We start from the raw sequence: 23,949 nt of genomic DNA, 5'->3' as shown, positions 1-23,949 counted from the left end.
TCCAGGCACAACCTGGTCAGCACAAGGCACACATAAAAAAGGATTTAAATCCCTCTTATGGAAAATGATGGGAATATAGACCCAGCACTGAGAAAGGAATGCCTTTAACTGAGGTACTGCAAAATTGGGAAATGAATCTTTGGCACTGCAGGTCTATCAAAAAAGCACAGAGATATTTCATATGAAGGAGATTGGCCATTTATAACCAGAGATGGAGCCCCAGCAGAGCAGTGGCCACCACAAGGGACCTTTGAGAGCACAGACTCACGTTTCTGAGGCATTGACTGGGTTCCCAGGCCAAAGGGATTGTTGGAATGTGTGGGATAACTGGGCAGGAGGTGACCATCACAGCAGGCACAGAAGGAAATCGGAGTTCCCAGAAATGGGAAGCAACAAAACCATGAGGAGCCTGATCCACTCTAACTAGCCAGGAGGTCATCAGCAGCCCCATCCACCAAAATTTGGGCTCTGGGCCACAGACACATGGCTCCACTGGATATTTTGGGCACTGTCAGATTCTGGGCTGCTTTTGGAGATGCTGGAATGAAGGGATGGGACTGAGGAAAATGCTCTACCTGTGAAGATCTGAAGAAGAATAGGATGGGAAGGAATAGGTCCCCTGAGGTGCATAATGCCCCTGGATCTGGAATGGGACTGGGTGCATAACCATGCCCTGCTCTTTGGAGAGTATTTATTATGTACTAAATGTAATAAAATAAATATAATAAATGAATAGAATAGAATATAAAATAGAATAGAATAGAATAGAATAGAATAGAATAGAATAGAATAGAATAGAATAGAATAGAATAGAATAGCAGTTTATTCTCATTTCCAGCTCACAGCATGTTACATACCCACACCACAACTCCCCATTTTCCACTCTGCAGTACCACTGGAGCCAGGAAATCCCCAGCAATCCTCCCTCTGGCTGCATCCCTGGACAGATGCTGTGCTGCTTGTGGAGGGGTGAGGCCTGACCCATTAATCTGTGCTCAGAGAGGCTGGCAGCTGGATTAGTGCTTCAGATGCTCTTAACATCTGCAGCTGCAGGACAGCCCCAAATTCCTCAGCTGGAAGCTGGAGGTAGCAGCAAGGCTGGTAAGAGCTCCTTTTGTGGGGTTGGGGATTGGATTGCTGCTGCCAGGTAGATGGATGGGGGAGATTTTGTGGCAGATTTTGTGGGAAAGATGATGGTGGTGCTATTATCCTGGCACTCCCAATCCTGCCATGCAGTCCCCTGGCTGTGGGTGTGATTCCCAAGGGTAAGGGGTGTTGTTGGCTGTGGAGAGGGAACCAGACAAAGGAGCCTTGCAGGGGGCTGGAAGGACCCTGTGGAGGAGCCACAGTGAAAACGTGTCAGCTCTGAAGGGTCTCAAAGCTTCAGTTTCTTGTGTTTGGAGGTGAGGTGAGGATGGTCAAGGGAAATGGGAAGTGCCAGAGCTTGGGGGTAAACACAAGATGCTGTCAGACCAGGGGCAGAGAGGGAAGGTGTTGCTGAGGACTTGACTTTTGTGGTTACTGTGGTTTGTCTCACAGGATGGCTTGGGCTGAAGGGCCCTCAGAGGTCACCTCTTTCCACCCCCCGTGTCCCATCCAAAGCCAGTCTGTCCCTGCAGCTCTGCTCACCTCAGCAGGGCTTTGTTACCTGGGGCTTTGTTACCTCTTGGCTCTGACTGCTTTTTCCCTGCACCAGCTCTGTTCTCTCCAGCACAGGGGTTTGCAAGCCCTTTATGTGTGGGTTCCAGCAGCACAAGGGATGAGAGGAGCCTGCTGAGCAGCCATGGAGGGGTTACAGCTGCGGGTAAGCATCCCCTGTGCACCTCCCTCTGTCCTGGCAGATAAAGGGGGAAGAAATCCCATCTCCACTTCTGTCCTGGGAGCCTGGGAGCTGGGAATGACTCCCTTGTCTGTCACTGGGGGGGAACTCCGGGAGGCTGGTCAGGATTAAGACAGAGAGTGCCTGAGCTCCCGGCTTAGCTCCCCACGTCCCCTCCCCTGAGCAGATCCCGGGGCTGCTGGAGGCACCCAGGGACTGGTCCTCTCCTGCTTAATCGCCTCCTGTTCAGATGTCAGGAGGAGATGAAGCTGCTATAAATAGATGGTGAAGCCCTCCTGGTTTCAGCTGTGATTCACACACATGGCACAGAAGCATTAGAGAGAATTAACATCCAATCTCTCAGGCACTTTCCTGAGCAAATGCCATCCTGTCCCTGTCACTTAAGCTCCTTTCTCGGGGGAGATCAGCAGCACTCTCTGGAGGGCCTGGATGGGCCAAATGGATGGGGAAACCCAGAGCAGGATTCCTGGGGAAGAGAAACCTGGAGCAGGACCCTTGTGGAGCTAAACCTGGAGCAGGATTCTTGGGGAGATAAACCTGGAGCAAGATCCTTGGGAGATAAACCTGGAGCAGGACTCTCAGGGAGATAAACCTGGAGCAGGACCCTTGGGAGATAAACCTGGAGCAGGATTCCTGGAGAGATAAACCTGGAGCAGGATTCTTGGGGAGATAAACCTGGAGCAGGATTCTTGGGGAGATAAACCTGGAGCAGGATTCTTGGGGAGATAAACCTGGAGCAGGATTCTTGGGGAGATAAACCTGGAGCAGGATTCTTGGGGAGATAAACCTGGAGCAGGATTCCTGGAGAGATAAACCTGGAGCAGGACACTCAGGGAGCTAAACCTGGAGCAGGACCCTTGGGAGCTAAACCTGGAGCAGGACACTCAGGGAGATAAACCTGGAGCAGGACCCTTGGGAACTAAACCTGGAGCAGGACCCTGGGGGAGATAAACCTGGAGCAGGCCTCTCAAGGAGATAAACCTGGAGCAGGACCCTGGGGGAGATAAACCTGGAGCAGGCCTCTCAAGGAGATAAACCTGGCTGCTCCAGGCAGTCACAGAGCAGCACCTGCCCTGACACAGAGCTGCCTCTGGAAGATGCTGAGTGCTCCTGCTCCCCCCTGCCCGGGGCTGAGCCTGGCCAGGATGGGCTTGTTGAGGTGCCCACACACCTGGACAAGGGACAACAGCCTTTGGGACTGAGGCAGCTCCTGGAGGTGGTAGGTGAGGGGCTGGGGGTGTTTCTGGCTGCCCCTAATCCCTGCTGAGCTGTGCCTTGGTCTGGTGGGGCAGGACAGTGAGCTGGGTGGTCCATGGGGAATCCCCAGTTTTTCTCTCCATCCTAATTTTGCAAAGCTCAAGGGGAAAATGTATCCTACTGCTAAGCCGTCCCCATGGGAAGCTGTGTGCGTTCATTCCTGCATGTGTTTGCATTCATTTGCATGTGTTTAAGGGCTCAGCGTCCCCCTCCCCCTGCCTTGCTGTGTCTGTGCTGTGAGCAGTGACAGTCACAGAGACACGGAGTGAGGGGGAAGCCAGAGGAAGGTGAGAGCAGACAGGTCCTGGAGGGGGAATTGTGATGAGTGTTTGTAGGGATGTATCCATCTGCTTGCCTGACAGTTTCCCAGGTGCAAAAGTGGTGTTTTCCCTGAAAGGTAGTTTGGGGGGTAGAGCATCTCCTGAGTGGATGAATATTCCTCACACTTTCAGGTATCTAGTGTCCCATCAATAAAGGAGAGATCCATATCTCTAGTCCATGGTATTGTCAGGGTTTCTTTGCATTCCCACTGGATCACAGGGCAGAGAAGGAAAAAGAGCCATTCAGAGCACTTATGGTCCACATGAAATAAAGGGAGGTTTGGACTGAAGGATGAGTCTGGACTAAAAGATGAGCTCAAAGTCACTCTCTTTGTGTCCTCAGTTAGTGGCCCAGGGAGTCTAGAGTCCGTGAAATGAAGAATACACCAGAAAATAGTCTTCTCACCTTGTTCTTTGGGACTCAGGCCTTCTCAGTGAAGCAAGGAGAGAGGCAGAAAAATGGGCAGAGGAACTGAAAATTGGTGGAGTCAATGTTATTCAGATGGGAGTAAATCCAAGGAAGTCACCCCATGACCACCCCAGGGCAGAGGGCCTTGTCCCATCCTCCCTGCAGGAAAACAGCTCAGGTGGCATCCTTGAACACACTGAGCCCTGCCAGCCTGAGGGGATTACGGAGATCTCAGCACAGGCTTTTCCTTGAGTGATGGAATCTCTGCCTGCTAAGGCCCTGAAGGAGGTTGGTATAGCCAAAGAAAAATGGGATTGGTGTCAGGATGGCATTCCCCTATTTAGAAACACATCACAGGCTGGAATGTGGACCTGGAGTGCTGAGGTGTGACTGGGTCTGCAGGCACTTGCACAGTCTTAAGCCATCCTTGAATTTTAATTATGGTATGGAAGAACCTGACATAAGCTGCTTTCAGAATTTCCTATAGGAATGCCTGACCAGGCTGAAGGCCTTCAGGAAAAATTATGATATATTGTTATTGATATAGTGTTATTATGCAGAAAGTGGAACTGCAACCCAGAGTTCCAGTGAAGGCTGGAAAACCCAGCTGGATCCACAGAATCATGTGTGAGTCTGGGAGAGCTCTGCAGCTTCCCTGGCTGTGAGTGACAAGGCTCAGATGATTTGCAGAAGCTGTTGCATGAACTATCCTGTATCTCAAAAACAGGGGGGGGGAAGGCTGTGTGGAAATCTAAAGGGAATATTTCAATCTGTCTATCCTACAAGTGAGTCCAGACAACCTGAAACAGCTTAGGAATGTGGAGCATATTGGATGCAAATGGCAGGCCATATGTTTTATAACATTAATTGCCAAACTTTCAAAAGCACCCTCCTGACCTCCTGCAGGCAGTGAAGGAGCACAGCTCAGGCTCAGGCACCTCCTCATTTGTCATCTGTTCCTTGTTTTTCTTCAACATTGATCTGGTTCTCTCACCAACCTGGATGGTCTCCAGTGTTGTGAGAGCTGCACACACTCAAATATCAGGCAGTTTCCCAAAACATGGCATCTGTAAATGCCAAGCTTACAGATGGTACGTGATGGAATGGAATTTACAGGCACAACAGAGAAGGGTAAGGGCAGCACAGAGTGAAAAATTCCATCATTCATCTAGAAAAGCTGGATCTGCTCAGATGGTCTGCCTGGTGGCTGCCATGAACAGATGCTGGACTCTGGAAAAAGGGGCTGGAAAGATATCCAGGAATAAGTCATGGTGGTTGAGAAGGGAGGAAGTGAGAGCTGTAACTGAGACTCCTGCCAGGCTGGGATGATGAGCTTCACCTGCAGGGAGAGGAGAAGGCAAAAGGAGTGGTTGGTGCTCCACAAGAACCAACAAGGGGAGAAGAGTTAATGGCTCACCAAGCTCACTGAAAGCCAGGCAGTACAGTACAGTACAGTAATTTCATGACTTAAGGCACACCCTTTTGACTAGAATTTTGATCGAAACCTGGAAGTGCGCCTTATAATCCAGTGTGCCTTATAGTCGTGAAATTACTGTAACTTGTGGTTCCAGTTACCCCAACATGGCCTGGCCTGCCCTGCCGTGGTGCAGCAATGGTACTGAAATTATCCCAGAATAGTTTGGGGTGAAGAGACCTTAAAGCTCATCCTATTCCAGCCCTGCCATGGGCAGGGACCCTTGCAGCAGAGCAGATGAGTCCTGTCCCTGCAGCAGTTTTATTCTCCAGCACAGGGGCCTCTCTCAGAGCTGACACACACAGGTGTTTTCTCTCTCTCTCCCATTCCTTTTCCATTCCCAGCAGGCACCCTGCAGCAGGAGCTTCCTCAAGCTCGCTGCCATGGAGGTGAAGTGGATCCACGCCTTGGTTCTGTTCCTGTTCCTGCTCTCTGTGGCCATGACCGGCTGCTTCCTGTGGCAGTACAGCCTCCCCAAGGTGGAGCCCAGTGAGTAGAGGGTTTTAACCTTGCTCATGGTATGGCACACAGATTTGGAAGATTAATAAAAGCTTTCTTCCCATTTCTCCCCAAAGACCACTTCCCCAAGCAGAGATTTCCCCAGGAAGCAATAAAGCAAGGCCACAGAGGTGTGAGGCTGGGTTGATGGAGGTACCAGGTCACTCTGCTGGTGTCCAAAGAAGCTCCATCAGTCTGGCCTAGATTTGGATAACTGCTAAGGGGGCATTTTATTTTAGATTCTATATATTTTTCTCTTTTTTCCCTTTTTTCTTTTTTTCCTGTTCTTACTCCAATTAGTTACTTTAGTTTAGAAACAGGGGGGTTTTATACCTTACCATGTGCTTCAGCTTCAGGGTTTGCTTTCTTTCTTATTCCCCAAATCTTTGCCCTGGCTTAAAGACCTCTGGTTCACACTAGAACTCATGCAATCACAGAATCATGGAATGGTTTGTGCTGGAGGGACCTTAAAGCCCATTCTGCTCCACCCCTGCCATGGCAGAGACACCTCCCGCTATCGCAGGGTGCTCCAAGCTCTGTCCAACCTGGCCTTGGGCACTGCCAGGGATCCAGGGGCAGCCACAGCTGCTCTGGGCTCAGGGTCTCACCACCCTCAGAGCCAGGAATTCCTTCCCAATATCCCATCTGTCCCTGCCCTCTGTCCGTTTGAAGCCATTCCCCCTTGTCTTTATCACTCCATCTCTTGTCCCCAGTATCTCTCCAGCTCTCCTGGAGCCCCTTTAAGCCCTGGAAGGGGCTCTGGGCTCTCTCTGGAACCTTCTCTTCTCCAGGATGAGACACCCCCAGCTCTCCCAGCCTGGCTTCAGCCCATGGAACATCTCCATGGCCTCCCCTGTTGATTATAGGGAACTCAACTGATGCACTCAAGGCACTGCATGCACAAGGATTAAATATACACAGTGCCAATGGATCAGAGTTTTAAGTAGCTGAACGGTGGCATAAAATCCACAATGAAGGTACCAGAAGTATTCAGAGACCAAGGTCAGACAAGGTTTCAAACCATACATTTTTATCTCAGAGTTCCAGGCTGCCTGTAGGCTGTGTGTATCCATCCCTGTCCATCTCCAAGATTTCCTAGTGCCATTTCTCTCCTCATCCCTATTTCTGATGCTTCATGTTCACCTGGTAAGCAAGAAGATGGCATTTGTCCCCAGCTGAGAGAGCAGGGTAGCTGTATTTATGAACACCTTGGGGTAGGAAAATAGTGCCTCCAAGTAAGGGAGCTCCCATCTCTCTCAGTTTAAAGATCTTTGCTGGCCACAGAAATTTAAGCTGTCTGTGGATTAGGAGGATGCAGCTGATTCAGGAGACAACTAATGGAGTAGGTGTGGGACCTACTGTTCGTGCTGCATTTCAAGTGGCCCTCACAGGTCACTCCTGACCCCATTCCTGAGGTTATGATACACAAGGGATGACTCTGTCACTGCTCCCCTGAACCCCAGCTCAGACTTTCCTCTAGACATGGGCAGGCCCCTCCAGGGAGGCTAAACCAGGCACCCCAGAGTCTTCTGCAGCCCCAGTTCTTTACTCTCCCAGGCTGCAGGGTTAGCTGAAGGGTTCCTGTGTCCATCCCATGCTGGAATAAGCAATAACAGGGCACAGTGCCAGCCCTGTTTCACATCAGACAGAAATAATTCAGTGCTGTCCCTTGCCTATGCAGAAGTGTCCCTTAGGCCAACACAAGCAAGAAAGCTCATGGGGCTGCTGGGTGAGGTTCAAGCTTGTCCCTGTGTCTGTGGAAGCCACCTGTGTCCCCTCAAACTGTTTTGCAGATCCATCCGTGATGGAGGTGAGGTCAGAAGCTGTGCAGATGTGTCCCCGCTATCCCGAGCCAGTGCCACTGGACCACCCCCTCCCCATCCTGAAGGAAGCACTGGAGAAGGTCTGTGGGGAGGGGGGACCACAGGGACACATAGCTCCTGGCTGCTTTTCTCCAGGGCTACAGGGGACATGGAGGATTTTGCCACTGAGCATCCCTGGGGAAGGAGGTGGGGAGATGGGGAGAGGAGAACATGCACACCTAGAAATGGATGTGTAAAGTCCTTCAGTGAACTGGTCAGTGAGCAGTTCTCTTGCCCAGAGCGGGAGCTGGGATGGACAAACATCATCATTATCCATCAGAAGGTCTGGTGAGCTTCCACCAGCAAAAAACAATGGCTCTTGGCATCTGCTCCACTATTAGGCAGCCGTCATGTCCCGGAGATACCTGCCTCGGGTACGCTCTGGTTCCAGTTCATCAGCCAATGCCAGCTCCTTATTTTCTTTCTTTTCTGGCTTTCCTTACACCTCTGTTTAAAGATTAAAGAGATGTTTGTACATAACTCCAGGGAAGGGGAAGAAGACCTGCATCTGACTGGGAGAGGGTGTGATACACTGAATTAAATCCTCAGTATGAGAAGGATCTGACATTTTAGCACCACCTGAGCTTCTGGCAGGCTCCAGGTGCTCTGAGGAAATACTGCAGCATTGCTCTGACTGTCTGGGCCTTCTGCTGCTTGGTGCAGACTGGGGGCATTGTCAGACCCCTCCTTTGGAAGCTGATGGTGTCTCTGCCTTCCCCAGGTGGATCAGATGCTGCGGCAGAGGATGCACAGCTCGGGGCTGCCAGCCATGTCAGCCATCGTCATCTACAACGACACCGTGCTCTGGACGGGCAACCTGGGCAAGAAGAACGGCTCTGACCCCACCTCAGGGGTGCCCAATGAGTACACCATCTACAGGTGAGACACCTGGCCAGCTGAGAGAGCCAGGAAAGGGCACACACACCTATGGGGAGCTGCTATCTGCCAACGGAGATGCCGTCACAAACTGCAGGAAACTCTGCTGGTTTATGCTGGAACTTTGTGAGACAAAGCAAATTCCCAGATTGTTACATGCTGGTGGCATACTGAGTTACTTTGGATTTATTTATGTGGGTTTTTTTGTCACAGTACAAGCTGGCTTGTTACTGGGCAGTTGATTTGGCCATACATGGGAGAAGCAGCCTGGTGGGACACACAGCCCTCCAGGGAACAGGGATAGCACAGGTTCAGAACCAGACAGGGATTTGACCCAATGGGTTCCAGCCTGGGCTGCAGAAGCTATTGGTCAGAGAGCTGAGCAGCCTGAACTTTCAACCAATCATAACTGCTTGCCCAGGAACATTAAGAAGATATTTAAGGTGAAGTGGAGAACAGTAAAGTGCTTTTTGTCACATGGATCACAGAGTGCTGTGTCTCTGTCTCAGACCCAGCATCAGTCAAAGCTACACTTTTTCATTTAATTCTGGCAATATTTTAAATTGGAATAGCAATGACCCTAAAGAACCTGAAAACATACTATTCCTTACATGGAAATGGCTTCGTGTCCAGGACACAAACCTGAGGACCGAGAGCTAGCACAGATTTGGAGAGCAGAGAGGAGACAGTGCCACAGGATTCAAAAAATAATAATGAATGTCAGTTTGGGAAAAACTGACATTGGGGATGAATATCTACAGAACACATAAAGTAGACCCATAAGCTTATTCATCATCCCAGTGAAGTCAAACTCAAAATTCATATTGGCTGTTAGTTTTTAGGCTAAGACAGAATCAAGCTCTTAATGTGTGCTAAAAACCAAACAAGATGAAGGAAATGCTTCCTTCCTTTAAAGATCAATTTTCAGTGAATTGTAACTGTGTTATCTAAGAAACATGGGCTGCACTCTGACTATAAAATTTTGTCCTCAGAATTAACACTTTTTGACAGATATAGAGGTTTGGTTATCTGTTTCTCCTCCATCTGTATAATGGCAAATGTGCTATTTTTCCTCCAGAACCATGGAATAATTTGGGTTGGAAGGGACATTTGAGGTCTGTTTCCAACCCCCCAGCATGGGCCAGCAGCCAGGTGCACGTCCCCGGGTGGGCTCGAACCACCAACCTTTCGGTTAACAGCCGAACGCGCTGACCGATTGCGCCACAGGGACGGCCTGCGGGGATGTGGAAACTGTGGGAAATGGCATTTAGGGACACTTTGGGAAACTGGCATTTAGGGACACTGGGAAATTGGCATTTAGAGACACTTTGGGAGTGCTGGGTAAATGGTCCAACTCAATGATCTTAAAGGTCCTTCACAACCTCAATGATTCTGTGATTTTAACCTTAAAATTCTATTAAACTACTTGAGAGGTTTTATGGTATTTACTAACCAGTAATTTACAATTTATGTCATTTTATGAATGCCAAGTGAATAGAGAGATCAGCAGTGCACTGCACTGCTGGGGACTGACAGAGGTTGTTTTGCAGTCTGTAAAGGTTCAGATTTAAGAATAATAATTCAAACTTCCTACCTGGAATGAGCAAATGTGTCACATAAAATCATGGTAATTTCTTCTTAATGCTATATTTCTCCAAATGTTTCTTCCCTAACAGAATCGCCAGTGTCTCCAAGATCTTCCCCACCATTATGTTGTACAAGATGTGGGAGGAAGGAAAAGTCACATCCCTTGATGACCCATTGGAGCGTTATGTCCAGAACTTTGTCATTAAGAACCCTCTGGGGAGGCTCAAGGACTCAGAGCAGAGGTACACAGGAGATGGGCTGGTTTTTATGGAAAAAGGCTCGGTGCCACTGAAGCCGTCGCTGGTGACCCTGCGCAGAATGGCCAGTCAGCTCTCAGGTAAGGCAGCTCCCTGAGTGTCCCTGTGCTGTCTGCCCTGGACAGACACCACAGACAGAGCAGACCATATTCCAGGAATGAAAAAGCTATTTCCCAGTCTGTGCACCTATCAGGGATCAGGCAGGGCTCTTGGAAGCAGGGGGTCAGCAACTTCATGGAGTGCTCAAAGGAACTCTTGTCCAGAACAGGACAACTGCCAGGAAAGGGGCTAGGATGAGGAGCTTTTTTCCCTGATATGTGAACACAGATTCCTTTTAGGTGAACACAGATTCCTTTTAGGTGAACACAGATTCCTTTCTCTTCCATACCACTACCTGAAATCAGCCTCCAATTGCACAACATTTTTTTCTACTCCAGAGTGCTCTCATTTTTTTGAGATGTAGAGTTGAGGGTCAAATCACTTTGCTTTGAATAGAAAGACCTTGATTGCTGAGCTAAATTTAGCTGTCAGTGTGGTTCCTGATCCAGGATTCCTGAGCTATTAATAGCTTGGCATTTGCTGTCAGAGAAGTGTTAATCTGCTGCTGCTGCCTTAACAATTGGGGAACTCACAGGACTGAGAACTTTAAACTTTCTCAGAAACAAAGCTGCTAATACTTGACTGAGAGATTACAAAACAGTCAAAGAGACTGTGCTGATATCATGTGTGGTATTTTGGTTAATCTCTGTAACATTTGCATTTTTCCAGATTGGAATAAATGCCCTAAAATTAGGACCTAAAATCAAAATAGCATGTCTGCAACTTGCAGGACCTCAGGATGGAGTACAGCATCATTTGAAGCAAGCCAATATGAAAATGAGGGCTCCCCAAAATGGAATGATACCGAAACCTGGAAAGAAGCAGACAAACATCCCAAAGTGGCCATGGCCACATCTCTGCCCAGCCCCTCTCCCTGCAGACAATGTTGTCTTCAGGGGCACCAATTCTGCCCGGTCCCCTCTGACTCACATGAGCACCTGGAGCTGCTCTGACTGCTCCTGTCACCCAGGGAGGTGTGAAGTGCACCCCAGAAATGTTGTAAGGAGCATAAGTCAAAAGGGTACCTGGTTATAATTGCTGGTGCTGTGTGGCCCTTCCATTGCTTCCATCACTGTGCTGGATTTGTGCCCCTGCTCAGCTCCTTTTATGCTCCTGCATATTTTTGGATTTTAGAATATGGCCCAAATTTCCCAGAGCACCCCCATGGGACACACCAACCCTTAGACCCTGACACTTCAGTAGAGGGAGATGCACAGTTTCAAAATCCCAGCTGCAAATCAAAGGAATGTTCCAGTTCCACTTTCCATTTGCTGTGTGTCAAACCCCAAAATGGAATAAATTCTGCTTAGCACTGGGATCAAAGCCACTGCATGACATATTGTAAAGCGGGTTTCATCTAAATTCTTCCAGTGGAAACTGATCTGTAATAGATCCTCATTATCTGCTCTCTCCATTGCATATCACAAAAGTAACTCCAAAGGTTTTTCTCCTTAGCACTCAACAGGCCCATTGCTGGAGGGAAGCTCCAGCTTGTTAAGACCGTGATTTTCAAATCCACACGAATGACAGGATGGGATGCAATTGTAAATTATTAACAACGTGCTTGTCACTTCAATTAGCAGCCCGTGAGCTAGAAATCAATGACTCTGGATTATTTTATGCTCTGGTTTATCATTTCCAATGAACCTCAAGGAGACACTGCACTGCTGTCACAGAACTGAACTCTCTTGCTGCTCTGACATTTTCTTTGCTGCCATTGGGGCAGTATATAATAAAGGAGCCCACTGTCCATTGGAAGATGTCAGTGCATCTCTTATCTGGTCATGCAGCTGCACAAATAACCCCAGAGCAGGGGCAGAAGCAATTCTCTCACCCCAGCTCAAATGCCAAGTTCAGGCTGAGAAAAACAAGTATTGCTGCCACAAAAGAATGGGGCCTCGTTCAGCTTTGCCAGGATGCAGGAAAGAGGAAAAAGCCTCAAGTTGCACAAAGAGAGGGTTAGATCAGATTTTGGGAAACAGATTCTCAGAGGAAGGGATGTAAAGCATTGGCAAAGATTGCTCAGGGATGTGGTGGAGTCACCATCCTGGGAGGTGATCAAAAACCATGAGAAGTGGCACTTGGGGTCGTGGGTTGGTGGTGGACATGAGAGTGCTGGGTTAATGGTTGGGTCCATGATCTTGGAGGGCTTTGCCAACCTTAGTGAACCCATGATTAAGACATGGTCACTGAGCACACAATTGTGAGTTGTTTTTCTGTCAGAAACATGCATTTCCCTATTTCCTCCCAAACCTCCGCATCAAAGCAAGTTGCAAATGGCAGCAAAGATTCCATCCCAAAAGTAATCCAAGATCTGGTCTCAGCAAACCATAGATCCTGTGCAGAGGAGCTGAGGTGATTCAAAAAGTACTGACCAAAACATTTTGGGGAATCCATGTTCAGTGATGAATGAAAAGTGAAAAGAACTAAGATATTTTCTACATGGAAAAACCCTGAATAATTAAAAGTAGAAAGAACTTTGGTTTTTTCTATATTCAGAAACCCTGGATAAGAGTTGCTAAAGATGAGGAGGAAGATAAAAATACTTTAGGCTATGCCTGGAGTTGTCCAGAGAAGTTTAGGCCTTCTGTGGTAAGCATAAAGAAGGAAATCCTGTTAAAAGGGACTATTACACATATTTGTAGTCAAGGGAACACAGAGATTTCCCAACACCTCATTTGCCCCTCTCTTCCAAACCACACTTGGGGATAATTTCCATCATTCATCAAGGTGTTTTCACTGAGATGCAGCAGCCCAGAGTTGATGCTGAGGTAGGACATGGGTAACCCAGAGTCAGGAGTCCATGACTTGATGCCATGTCCTTGCTGCCTCTGAATCCTGCCTTTGTTCTCTCTTCACCAGAGCCATCATTTCCGTGATTTCTCTCTTTCCCATGGCACAGGTCTGCCCAGGAGGCTGAGATCCACCAGCCTGCTCTGGAAGGGCAGCACACAGGATGCCCTGACGCTGCTCAAAGATGACATCCTGGTGGCTGACCCAGGAACCAGGTCAGATAAATTCATTTAGGAGCTTTTGGTCTGGATGTGTTCTCCATCCTCATCCCATCGCCAGCCTCCAGGGCCAGTAGATAAAAGGCAACCATTCCCAAAGAGAATCTCTGAGAGAGAGAGCTTCAGCATCTCCCTACAAACCTGTCAGAGGCTGGGAAAAAAAAGACTGTTGGAAGTGTCAGGATTAGGTTTAATTTTTTAAGGCCAGATGAGCCAAATTAAATTGCTATACTTCACTTAATGAGCCTTAAATGATGCAGGTTTTTGAAAGTGGAAAGGCACTTTAAATTAAACATTTTAAATCATCACAGGTTGCAGTTAAATCATGTCTGTGGCAAGTTGTGCGTCTCTAAATTATCTAAAAAGTCTGTGAACACTTGTTTCAATTCCTGTAGCCTGTTACCTGGGTTGCAAGCACTCAAAAATATCATGGAGTCATAGAATCCCAGACTGATCTGGATTGGAAGGGACCTTAAAGATGATCTTTTTCCACCCCTCTGCCATGGACAGGGACTCCTTCCACCATCCCAGGTTGCTCCAAGCCCCATCCAACCTGGCCTTGGACACTTCCCCACAGCCTTCAACAGGATCCTGTGGACAGCAGATGAGGGAAAAGATTCAAACTAACTGGGAAGAAACTTTCTAAGACTGAAAAAATTGTTTGGTAATTAATTACAATCTGAAATACTGAGGATCTACCCGTCACTTGTGTTAGTTCTGTCCCACATCATGTAAGAGGCTAAAACAAATATTCCTTAAAGGATTTTAGGATTTTAATATCATCATCTTCTTTGGTATTTTTATGTCTTTATTGTAACTTATCTCTATTGGTATCTTTATTTTATGATCCCCATGAAGATAAATAAGGACATGCTTATTCTTAGGGTAAGAATACATATGCTCACCATGCTTTTATTCAACTAAATCGGCTGGAAAAGCTTGAAGTGGTACCAAATTTATGATTTAAATAGGTCTCGATGAGATGTGTGGCTTCACACAATTAAAATTGTTGGAAATATAATGGGTTGAAAATATAATTAATTTTGAAAATGTATTTTTTAAAAATGCCCCTTCATGTCTTCATGCCATTAAACTTCATTCAAGTGTAAAGACTTCAATCACTTCATGGTTATTAAAGACTGGAGAACTCAGGTTTCTTTAATGACTCCACATTGCTGGATGCTGCTTTGTGGGCTTTTAAGTGCTCTTTAAGTGCTTTTACCATCTTAAGGTAGCTTAGGTATCTAAGTGATTATCCAATGGCAAATCCCCAAAGAGGTTTACCCGGGATTTGGAGACCTTTAAGGTGAGCACCTGGAACTCTCCACGCTGCACTTAAAAAGAATGGGTAGTGAACAATTATAAACAGCAAGTCAGGTTATGCAAATATAGAGGAGTTGTTTCTTTTCTATCTTCAGCCCTTTCTGTACATCAGGGTTGAACAGCTCTACTGATGTTCCCATAAAACATTTCTCTTTCTTGATTTAACAACAAATCATGACACCAACACGCAGCTTTTCTCTGTCTCCCCTTCATCTATCATTCCATAAAATGTGAATTTTTCCCGAAAGAAGAGAGACCTAGACATTGATTTTGCATCTCACTGATGAACAGGTGATCCCAACTGGCCCATTGGCTGGAGCTGCACTGGCTCTGCCACTATGGCAAGAGTGGGTCACACCCCAGGGAGCAGGATGGCCTGAGGTGTGGCTAGAGCAATTCCTCTACGGCCTTTTTGGCTGTCAGTCTGTGCTCTGAGGAGGCAAGGAGCAAAAAAGAAGCAAAAGAGGATTTTATTACTCTGGGGATTTGAGGGGCAAAAGACAAAAGTGCAACAGCTGAAATATGGGGGAGGTTCAAGGAGACGGTACAAATCATCAGCAAATCAGAGAAATTCTGGGAAGGGGTAAAAGGCAGAGTCCACAAATCATTGTCCAATGCGGGAAGTAGGCGGGGGGAAATTGAGTCACATGGACTAAAGAAATGTCCAGTTTTAGGGGATTTCTGAAGGGGAATTCCAAGCAGGGGGATGGCATGAGGTAGGATTGACAGGGAATCCATAGTAGATTGACAGGGTGAGTGGGAGAGGATAAATTGGACCAAACCATTAACTGGGGCAATAACAGAACATGCCATCAACAAGAAGCACGCTGCAACACCCAACGTATTCCTCTCCCTTCCCAGATGCCACTACAGCAACCTGGCCTTCTCCCTGCTGGCCCACGTGCTGGCTGACCACGCCGCCGACGGGCAGTACCAGCGCTGGATCTCAGAGAATATCCTGGAGCGCCTGGGCATGGAGGACACCGGCTTCGACATCACGGCGCCTGTCCGCTCCCAGATGGCCGTGGGCTTCTACGGCAGCCGGCAGCCGGCCCCGCTCTACGACCTGGGCTGGTACCGGCCCTCTGGCCAGATGTACTCCACGGCTGCTGACCTGGCCAAGCTGGCCATGGTCTTCCTGGGTACCTACCACCGCCGGCTGCTGGAGCCCGACACGGTGAAGACGATGCTGACGCCCCTGTTCAAGTGTTCTGTTGAATACTTTGCTAACAAGACAGGCACACCCTGGGAGATTAACGAGCAGTTGGGATATGATGTCATCAGGAAGGATGGGGACCTTGATGGTTACTCAGCAACCTTCTCCCTCATCCCCAAGCTCCGCCTGAGCTTCATCGTGCTGATGGCAGGGCCCAGACCTCAGGGTGGGGACATTGTGACTCAGACGTACGAGTATCTCATCCCTGCCATGGAGACAGCGTTCAGGGAGGCCGACAAAAGCTTGGTTCCTCCTCCAAACCCAATCCCTTACGTTGGCTACTACACCTATTCCAACCTGACTTTCTACGAGATCAAAGTTGGAATTGGTGGGGTGCTGATCATGCAGCAGTTTGGGCCTCACGTGGAAGAGCTGATCCCAGAAAAGTATCGGACAATCAAGCTCCACCACCTGGAAGATCGCGTTTTCCAAGTCGTTTTTGACAAGGAGTTCCCATGTGTTCTCCACCTGGGCTCTGCCTCCATCTCGCTGGAGACACAGAACGGGCAGCTCTTCAACTTCTACCCCTTCGATCGCAAGGGTTTGTCCCCCGGCTTTGACGCCCCGGGGCTGAACACCTACAACGTGGTGCGTGTCCTGCGCAAGCCCGTGTTCTACAGCTGAACACTCCCTGCCCTCCCTCCATGCTGGGAGCTGGCTCCGAATCTGTGTCTTACCAGACTCTCCTGCCTGCGTGGCTTTGTGGATGCCATTCAAAAGGGAAGGATGGAGGCAAATGACTCTTTTGCCAAACAAATCCTTCCCACTTTTAAGACGACTCTATTGACTTGTCATTGGCCCCCAGCAGTGCACAACAGGCTAGCTGGCACCTGGACATACCTGCAGGAAAAAGAAGTGGGAATGTGCTGGATGGATGTGTTTGGATGCCAGAAAAAAAAGCAGAGCATTGAAGTGTCCACTTTTATATTGTCTGTTTGGTGACCACTGTGGTTATCAACTGCTGTCATGAAAGGGCTAAGAATTCCCTGGGTCTCTCAGAAAATGTCTTTATCAGTCCAAGGATTTTTCCAGGGCTTTTTAGGAGCTTGTCTGTCACAAACAAGATCCTTTACCTGAGTTTGCCAAAGGCATTATATGCTAAAACATGGCACCAGTCTGACACCAGGCCCTGCTTGAGATTCCTGGGAAGTCAGGGTCTGTTTCTTTCCTGGATCATAAACTTTGAAAAGTGCAGAGCAATGTGGTCCTGTCTTGACTCCTTGGCTGGTCCTTCAAAAGATGGTGGAGCAGTGTAGAAGCTGAAGCTCATTCTGGGAGCAGGGGCACAGGAACTTGAGGTGGGACAGCTCTGTGACAGTGTCCAGGAAAGTGTGTGAGCATGGTGTGGAAATTCAGGAATGCATGGGAACCTTTCTGTATGTTTTGGGCAGGATGTCTGGATGTAAATGTACCCACTGTACTTCTGCATTTGAGAGTGGAGATGCTGAGGGAAAGTGCAACAGCCTGAGGAGAACCACCTTGGGGACAGTGCCCCTGCACCTACAGAGCCACTGGTGCATTTTGTTATCACTCCCTGTCCCCACTCCATGCCAAGGCAGGCAGGACAGGGGATATGGGCCACACCAACCCCAGGCAGTGCTCCAGGTGTGGGCCGGAGTGACTGGACACCTGCCAGAAAGGAAAGACCCTGGAGGTGCTGGTGGCAGTGGCTGAACATGAGCACAGGTGTGCCCAGGTGGCCAGGAGAGCCAATAGCACCTGGCCTGTCCCAGCCAAGGTGTGACACAAGGCCAGGGCAGTGACTGTCCCCTGTGCTGGGCACTGGGGGGCCCCAGCTCAAATCCTGGGTCAGTTCTGGGCTCCTCATGACAGGAAAGGCATTGAGGGGCTGGAGTGTGTCCAGAGAAGGGAATGGAGATGGGGAAGGGTCTGGGGTACCAGGAGCAGCTGAGGGAGCTGGAAAGGGGCACAGCTGGAGAAAAGGGGGATCAGGGGGGATCTTCTGGCTCTGCACAACTCCCTGACAGGAGGGGCAGTGAGGGGGTCGGGCTCTGCTCCCAGGGAACAGGGACAGGGGTAGAGGAAATGGCCTCAAGTTGCACCAAAGGAAGTTTAAGTCGGACATTGTGATTTTTTTCTCAGAAAGGGTGTTCAGGTATTGGAATGGAGCAGTGGTAGAGCCACCATCTCTGGAGGTGTTCAAAAGATGTGTGAATGTGGCTCCTGGGGTCATGGTTAGTGGTGGCCTTGGCAGTGCTGGAGGAGCAGTTGGACTCAATGACCTTGAAGGTCTTTTCCAGCCTCAGTAAATCAATGATTCTGTGCTGTCAATGGCCAGCACCACCTCACTGTGATGGGGACAGTGCCAGACACGAGGGCAGACAGGACCATCATAAATGCACAGTCCTGGCTCCCCAATGCCTCTTCAAAATTAGGGGATATTGTGGTTTCAGCCCTGGCTGGAGCTTAAATAAAAGGAAGCAGAGGGGCAGGTTAGGATTATTGTGACCTTAAAGTGAATATCCAAACTGCAGGGCATGGCAGAGGTTGCACAGCAAGGAAATCCAAGGGAAGTGTGACAGGGGCACTGCACAAGGGCTTACAGAAACTTGCACAAAGACCCTTCCAAGTGCATGTTCTGGTATGAGGTGTTTCCTCTTGCAGAGCAACATCCTGCTGCTGCTGGTCCACACAGACTGATGTGGATATGTCTCAGAGAGGATGAGAAAAAAATCCTCTCTGCTCCCTTCTCTCTGGCTCTCTCAGTGTTTTCACTCTGTGAGCTGTTCTTCAGCTTCAGTTTTGGATCGAGAGACCATCACTGAAGGCGCAGAAATTCCCTGCCTTTTCTCAGATAATTTCAGTTCCCTGATCAGCACATGGAACCATGCAAACCTTGCCTTACAGAGCTGCTGCTGTGTTGGTTTCCTCTGGACTTTGTAGATGATCACATCCCACACCTTGTACATCACTGTGTGCTCAAGCGTTTAGTCTGGGCTATAGCAACAGCAATAAAACCTGTGGAAATGCCACTGTCCTGTGTGGTCATGCCTAGAGGGAGGAGCTCAGGCACATTTTGTGCTGATTTCCTGAGGGCAAGATCACTGCCATGACATTCCTGACACAGCCAAGCCCATGGGATGTGATGTCTGATTGCAAGATCCTGGAGTGGTCTAATTCTGGTTCTGGTTCTGTGTGAGGGCTATGAGCCAGTGTGGGGCTGTCCTTCTTGCTTTGAAACAAAACAAGTGATTGTTTACCCTTAAAAGCTTCCAAGAAAAATTAGCATTTATATCCCATGTCACCTACTGGCCAGGAGGTGACACCACACTGGAACAACCTCCATCTGTGTGATGGAGAGCTGGAGATGTTTTGGTTTTCCATCAGAAGTCTTTTCTAGTGAGGCACCCTCACACCTGTTCACCAACATTTTGGGGGCTCTAACTCATTCTCATTAACAGCAAATTATGTTCTTTGCCACTCCTGAGCCAAACTCATTTCCTGAGCTGCAGCAAAGCTCATCTCACCAAAGCCTGGCTCACCCTGGGAAGGTGAACAAGAGCTCAGTGTGGGCAGAAGAGCCTTCCCTGGCACACAGGGGAGAAAGGGGACCTTGAAAGATCTGTGCAGAGGGTTTGGGAGAGGCTGTGCATGGCAGACAGGACAAGGTGGAGTTCTGGGGTGGTCCATGGAGAGCAGCCAGAGTCCCAATCCTGAGTCCAAACTTCTTTCTGTCACTTTGTGCCAAAGCACATCCTGAGAAGAGCAGAACCAGCCCTGTCATCGGGAGGGGGGAGGTGACCTGACTCAATTAGCAGGTGTTTCACACCAGCTTTAACAGCTCTTTGTGAATTTACCTATTTTTTTTCCGATTGAACTTTTACAGAATCTAAGTTACCACTATGAATAATGTTTAAGCTTTTGTGTACACTTGCTGCTGAATTTAAAAATATCCCACTGTTATTTCACCCATGTCAGAGACTGGCTCCACAATCCATACAACAAACATGCAAAATCTGCCCATCTGCTCACTTTGCACTGAATCTGTGCTTTAAAAAGTGACTCAATGTATCTGCAACAGCCTATAGAAACACAGTGCTTAAAAATGTTTTTAGAATTACTCATCAGGGAACCAAACAAATGGAAAATGCTTCATTAACATTCCCAGCATCCAAAACAGACAAGAACAAAACTTACTTTATTGGTTTAAGAGACCAAATTCTCCCCTGAGGAGCACTAATGAAACCACATAATATTGCAATACTGTCCCTTAAACTCTAGTTACTCTGCAAGTTAAAAGACTCTGGACCACTAAGAATGAGAATAATCTGGAAAAACATAAACACCTACATCTCAGAACTTTGAACCCTTTGAACTCCTTTCTCAGTAAGTTTTAATGACTCCAGTCAGTGCAGTGGATTCACCTCAGGTCCAAGGGTATAATTGGAATAAATTGATGAATGACACTCCACTCCAGCTGGCTGGGATGGACCCAGGCCCTGCTGCCGTGAGCATCTCTTCAGCTGGAAGGGAAACACTTCCAGAATCTGCTCTCAGGTAAGGACAAGTTCTCAACTTGCTCATCACCATTCCCCTGAAGACAAGAGGTTCACAGGCTAAGAGCTCAAAACAAAACAAGGTGGTGCTTGTTGTGTTATGACAACCTCTTCCCCTTTGCAAGGACTCTGCCTTCAGGATGTCAGCTCAGGTGAGGATCACACTGGTATCTGATATGCAGAAAGGGATGGCTGTGCTGCCATTCTCTCTTGCAGCTACATCTCATTTATGAGGACTTTTCTGCCATTCACTTTTGCAGTTGTGCCGAATTCATCCCCAGCCCTCACTGCTCCAAGCTCCCTGTCTCTGGTCACTCCAGACCATGGAGCCCTCACCTTTCATCCCTTTCCTCTCAGAGCCTGAAGTGGAGCATATCCCCCAAATTCACATTATCCACTCCTTGTCCTGAAAAGTGCTTTTTCCTCAACATGCTGTGCTCTGGCACACCCACCCCAGCCCCTCATGGCTGATGACCAAAAATTATCTTAATGGTCCAGGTGGAATTATTGCACAGAGCTGAAATACAGTTATATTGCAGTCTCCCGCACTAGCCAAGTTCACAAAAAAAAAACAGTGAAAAAAACAATAAAAGTAAATTGATGTTTGTTTTGGTTGGAAAGACGGATGTTTGTTAGGAAAAGCAGAAGCCTCTCTTGAAATGGAAAATGTGAACCCCCTCCCTCCAAATTATTATAATTTTGAAATTAAGGAGCTCTCAGGCAAAGATATGGGGAATAGGAATAACACTTCTTTACTAGGAAAATTAAAATAGAAATACAGCACTACAAAGAAACAAACCCCAAACCCTGACAAAGTCAGAGTACAACCTGACACCCGTCAGGCAGGGTGTTGGCAGCAGTCCCATCCCATGGTGGCTGCATCCTCCTGCAGTGACAGATGTGGCTCAGTTGGAGCAGTGCTCCTGTACAAGGTGCAGTTTCCCTCCGGAGCTCCAGGGGTGATGTAGAAGGGTCTGGTTTTCCTCTGGAATCCAGTGGAAAAAAAGCTGCTCTGGTGTTCCAAATCTCAGATTTTTATCTTGGTAGGAAATGTTTGGCTCCTGCCCCTGGCTGGAGCATCTCCCAGTGAGATGATGGAATTTTATCAGTCATGCAGTGGGAATCAATTGCCCATGAACAGAAGATATCTTCCTGGAGGAAGGATGAGTTGTGGAAAAGATAAAGAACACTGTCCCACCTGGTTTAACAGATGGCCCATTAACAGAGGATATCTCCCATGGACATAAGGATCTCTGCCCCACCTGGTTTAACAGATGGTGATAGAATACATACTTCTGGTCATATCCTGTTTTGCAACCTAAGGCAATGTTTCGTGCCCAGAAACACTCAAAGACATAAAAAGAGAAAGGAAAAAAAAAAAAAAAAAGAACCTGTACCCCCTGGGCAGGATTCAAGGCTCTTTTGCAGATACAAACAGGAATTGTGGGAATACAGCATAGTTGAAGTACAGTCACAAGCTATCACTGAGATGGTGTATGCAGCCTGTCATTAAGGGTCTCATTATTCACCATGGACACTGGGAGCCTCCCAGATCTGCCCATTGCACACACAAAGGTCCCTGGCTTCGTGGTATGTTGAGAGCTCTGGGCATTCACCCCAAGCCAAGACACAAAGATTATCACAGGACAGAACCCTTGCACATTGGAACAGTCCTGCTGCTTCTCCAAACTTCTTGGGAGAAATTTGGGTGACGCTTGCAAGCCTGAGGTGACTTGTGCCATGCAGCCTCTCACAGGGATGTCACACAGTCCTTCTCAGGGCCATGGGCTGGGTGACAAGGTGCTATCAGGTGTCAGGTTGGACTCAATGATCTCAAAGTTCTTTTCCAACCTAATTGATTCTGGGATCCTTGGAGTGTCTATCTCTCACAATTCCTGCACTTCTCCCCCATTCCCCCTCTGTTCTCTTCAGCCCAGGTGCTGCCCAGTGCCACAGCACAGGGTGAGTGTCTTCTCCCCCCTTCCCACTCAAGGTCTGGCTGTAACTGCTCCGGGCAGGTGCTGAGCCTCCCCTGGCAGCCATTCCCAATTCCAACCCAATTATCAGGATTGTGGGTTGGTGCCAGCTCTGCCTGGCAGCAGCTCCTGTTCAGTGCCCAATTTATTCCTCCAAGAGGTGATATCTCTGCTAGGGATGGGCAGGCACATTTCGTTTAATTTCAACTCCACCTGAGCACTGTGGGTGAGATGTGAGAGCATCCAGCTGTCAAAAGATTGGGATAAAACATGGGAAGAGAGGAGTCAGCAGGAGGAGGGGATGAGCACAACAGGGAGCCAAATATAAAAATGTCCAGCCACAATTTCGAATCACTTCAGCTAATTATCAGATCTACTGATGAAGGTGTAAGAAAAGCAGTTGGTTAAATCGAAAATCTGAAAGATGGGAGCAAAGTGCTCCCAAGGAGGCAGTTGGAAAATGTTGTGCCCTGCAGCCCCCAAACTATGGGAGAAATGAGTTCCAGGGTGACAAATAAGAGGCTTCCCACAATTTGTGGGACAAGGCTGCCATAGTTCCTGGTAAAACTGGGCAAATCTTCATCATTCCAGTGGCCAGAGTGTTTGGCTGCTGTTGGTTTGGGTTCAGCCCCATCACTCCCAAAAATCTGTTGACACTGTGTTCATTGTAAGAGATGAACCCCCTCAGGGATGTCACTCTGGGTCACCCTGCACCTCGGTGCTCTTTCCTTGAGAAGATGCAGAAAAGCCTCTGATCACTTAAGACCATTCATGTTCCCTGGTGCCTGCCAGGAAATCTGGGACAAAAAGGGGCATAAAATGTCCCTGGAACACCTCACACACTGGGGGAGTTACTGGCTGGAGGGTGGGACATGCTGTGGGACACAGGGGAAGAGCATTTGGGGACTGAACAAGTCTACAATGACTTGTCTGGGGGAGGTGCAGAAAAGAGAAATCAAGGGGCTTTGGAGAGCAACAAACCTGAAAAAAATAAAGAAACAAGGAAATAAAAGGAGCCTCCATCTTCCCTTTCATTTGTCCAGAAGACAGGAAGATGTCAGCTCTCAGTCTGGCCCTTCCTTGTGCCATCTGATGCTACATGAAGTCCTGTATCTGCTGATATGTCCTGACTGAATTGTGAGGATCAGGAGGGGTTGGACTTCATCAGAGTAATGGCTACTGTTTGCCATGACAGTGAACCCAAAAATGGGAGATGTCCCCAAACAGGATGTGCACAGATGTTGGGATTCCTGGATATTCACAGCCAACACTGACTGATCTAGAGAATCACACCACATGGAATAGTTTCGGTGGGAAAGGACATCAGAGCTCATCCTGTCCAACCCCTGCCATGGGCAGGGACACCTCCCACTGTCCCAGGGTGCTCCAAGCCCTGTCCAGCCTGGCCTTGGACACTTCCAGGAATC

At 48.3% G+C, this 23,949-nt stretch overlaps 1 protein-coding gene and 1 non-coding gene across 2 annotated transcripts; one reads left to right on the top strand and one right to left on the bottom strand.

Annotated features, from left to right (window-relative positions):
- The first annotated feature begins 1,032 nt into the window (after positions 1-1,032).
- Positions 1,033-17,897, top strand: LACTBL1 (lactamase beta like 1). The gene is made up of 8 exons (XM_033079640.1): positions 1,033-1,101; positions 1,697-1,804; positions 5,645-5,789; positions 7,592-7,701; positions 8,382-8,539; positions 10,213-10,460; positions 13,382-13,487; positions 15,675-17,897. Exons 2-8 carry the CDS (start codon positions 1,784-1,786, stop codon positions 16,651-16,653), a joined length of 1,767 nt encoding a protein of 588 aa, XP_032935531.1. The 5' UTR covers positions 1,033-1,101; positions 1,697-1,783; the 3' UTR covers positions 16,654-17,897.
- On the bottom strand, positions 9,694-9,767 carry TRNAN-GUU. The gene has a single exon. It is a non-coding gene; the product is annotated as a tRNA-Asn (tRNA).
- Positions 17,898-23,949: the final 6,052 nt, after the last annotated feature.

This window comes from Catharus ustulatus, chromosome 24, assembly GCF_009819885.2.
Source record: "Catharus ustulatus isolate bCatUst1 chromosome 24, bCatUst1.pri.v2, whole genome shotgun sequence".
Classification (NCBI taxonomy): domain Eukaryota; kingdom Metazoa; phylum Chordata; class Aves; order Passeriformes; family Turdidae; genus Catharus; species Catharus ustulatus.
This window is presented reverse-complemented; position numbering and strand designations above follow the sequence as displayed.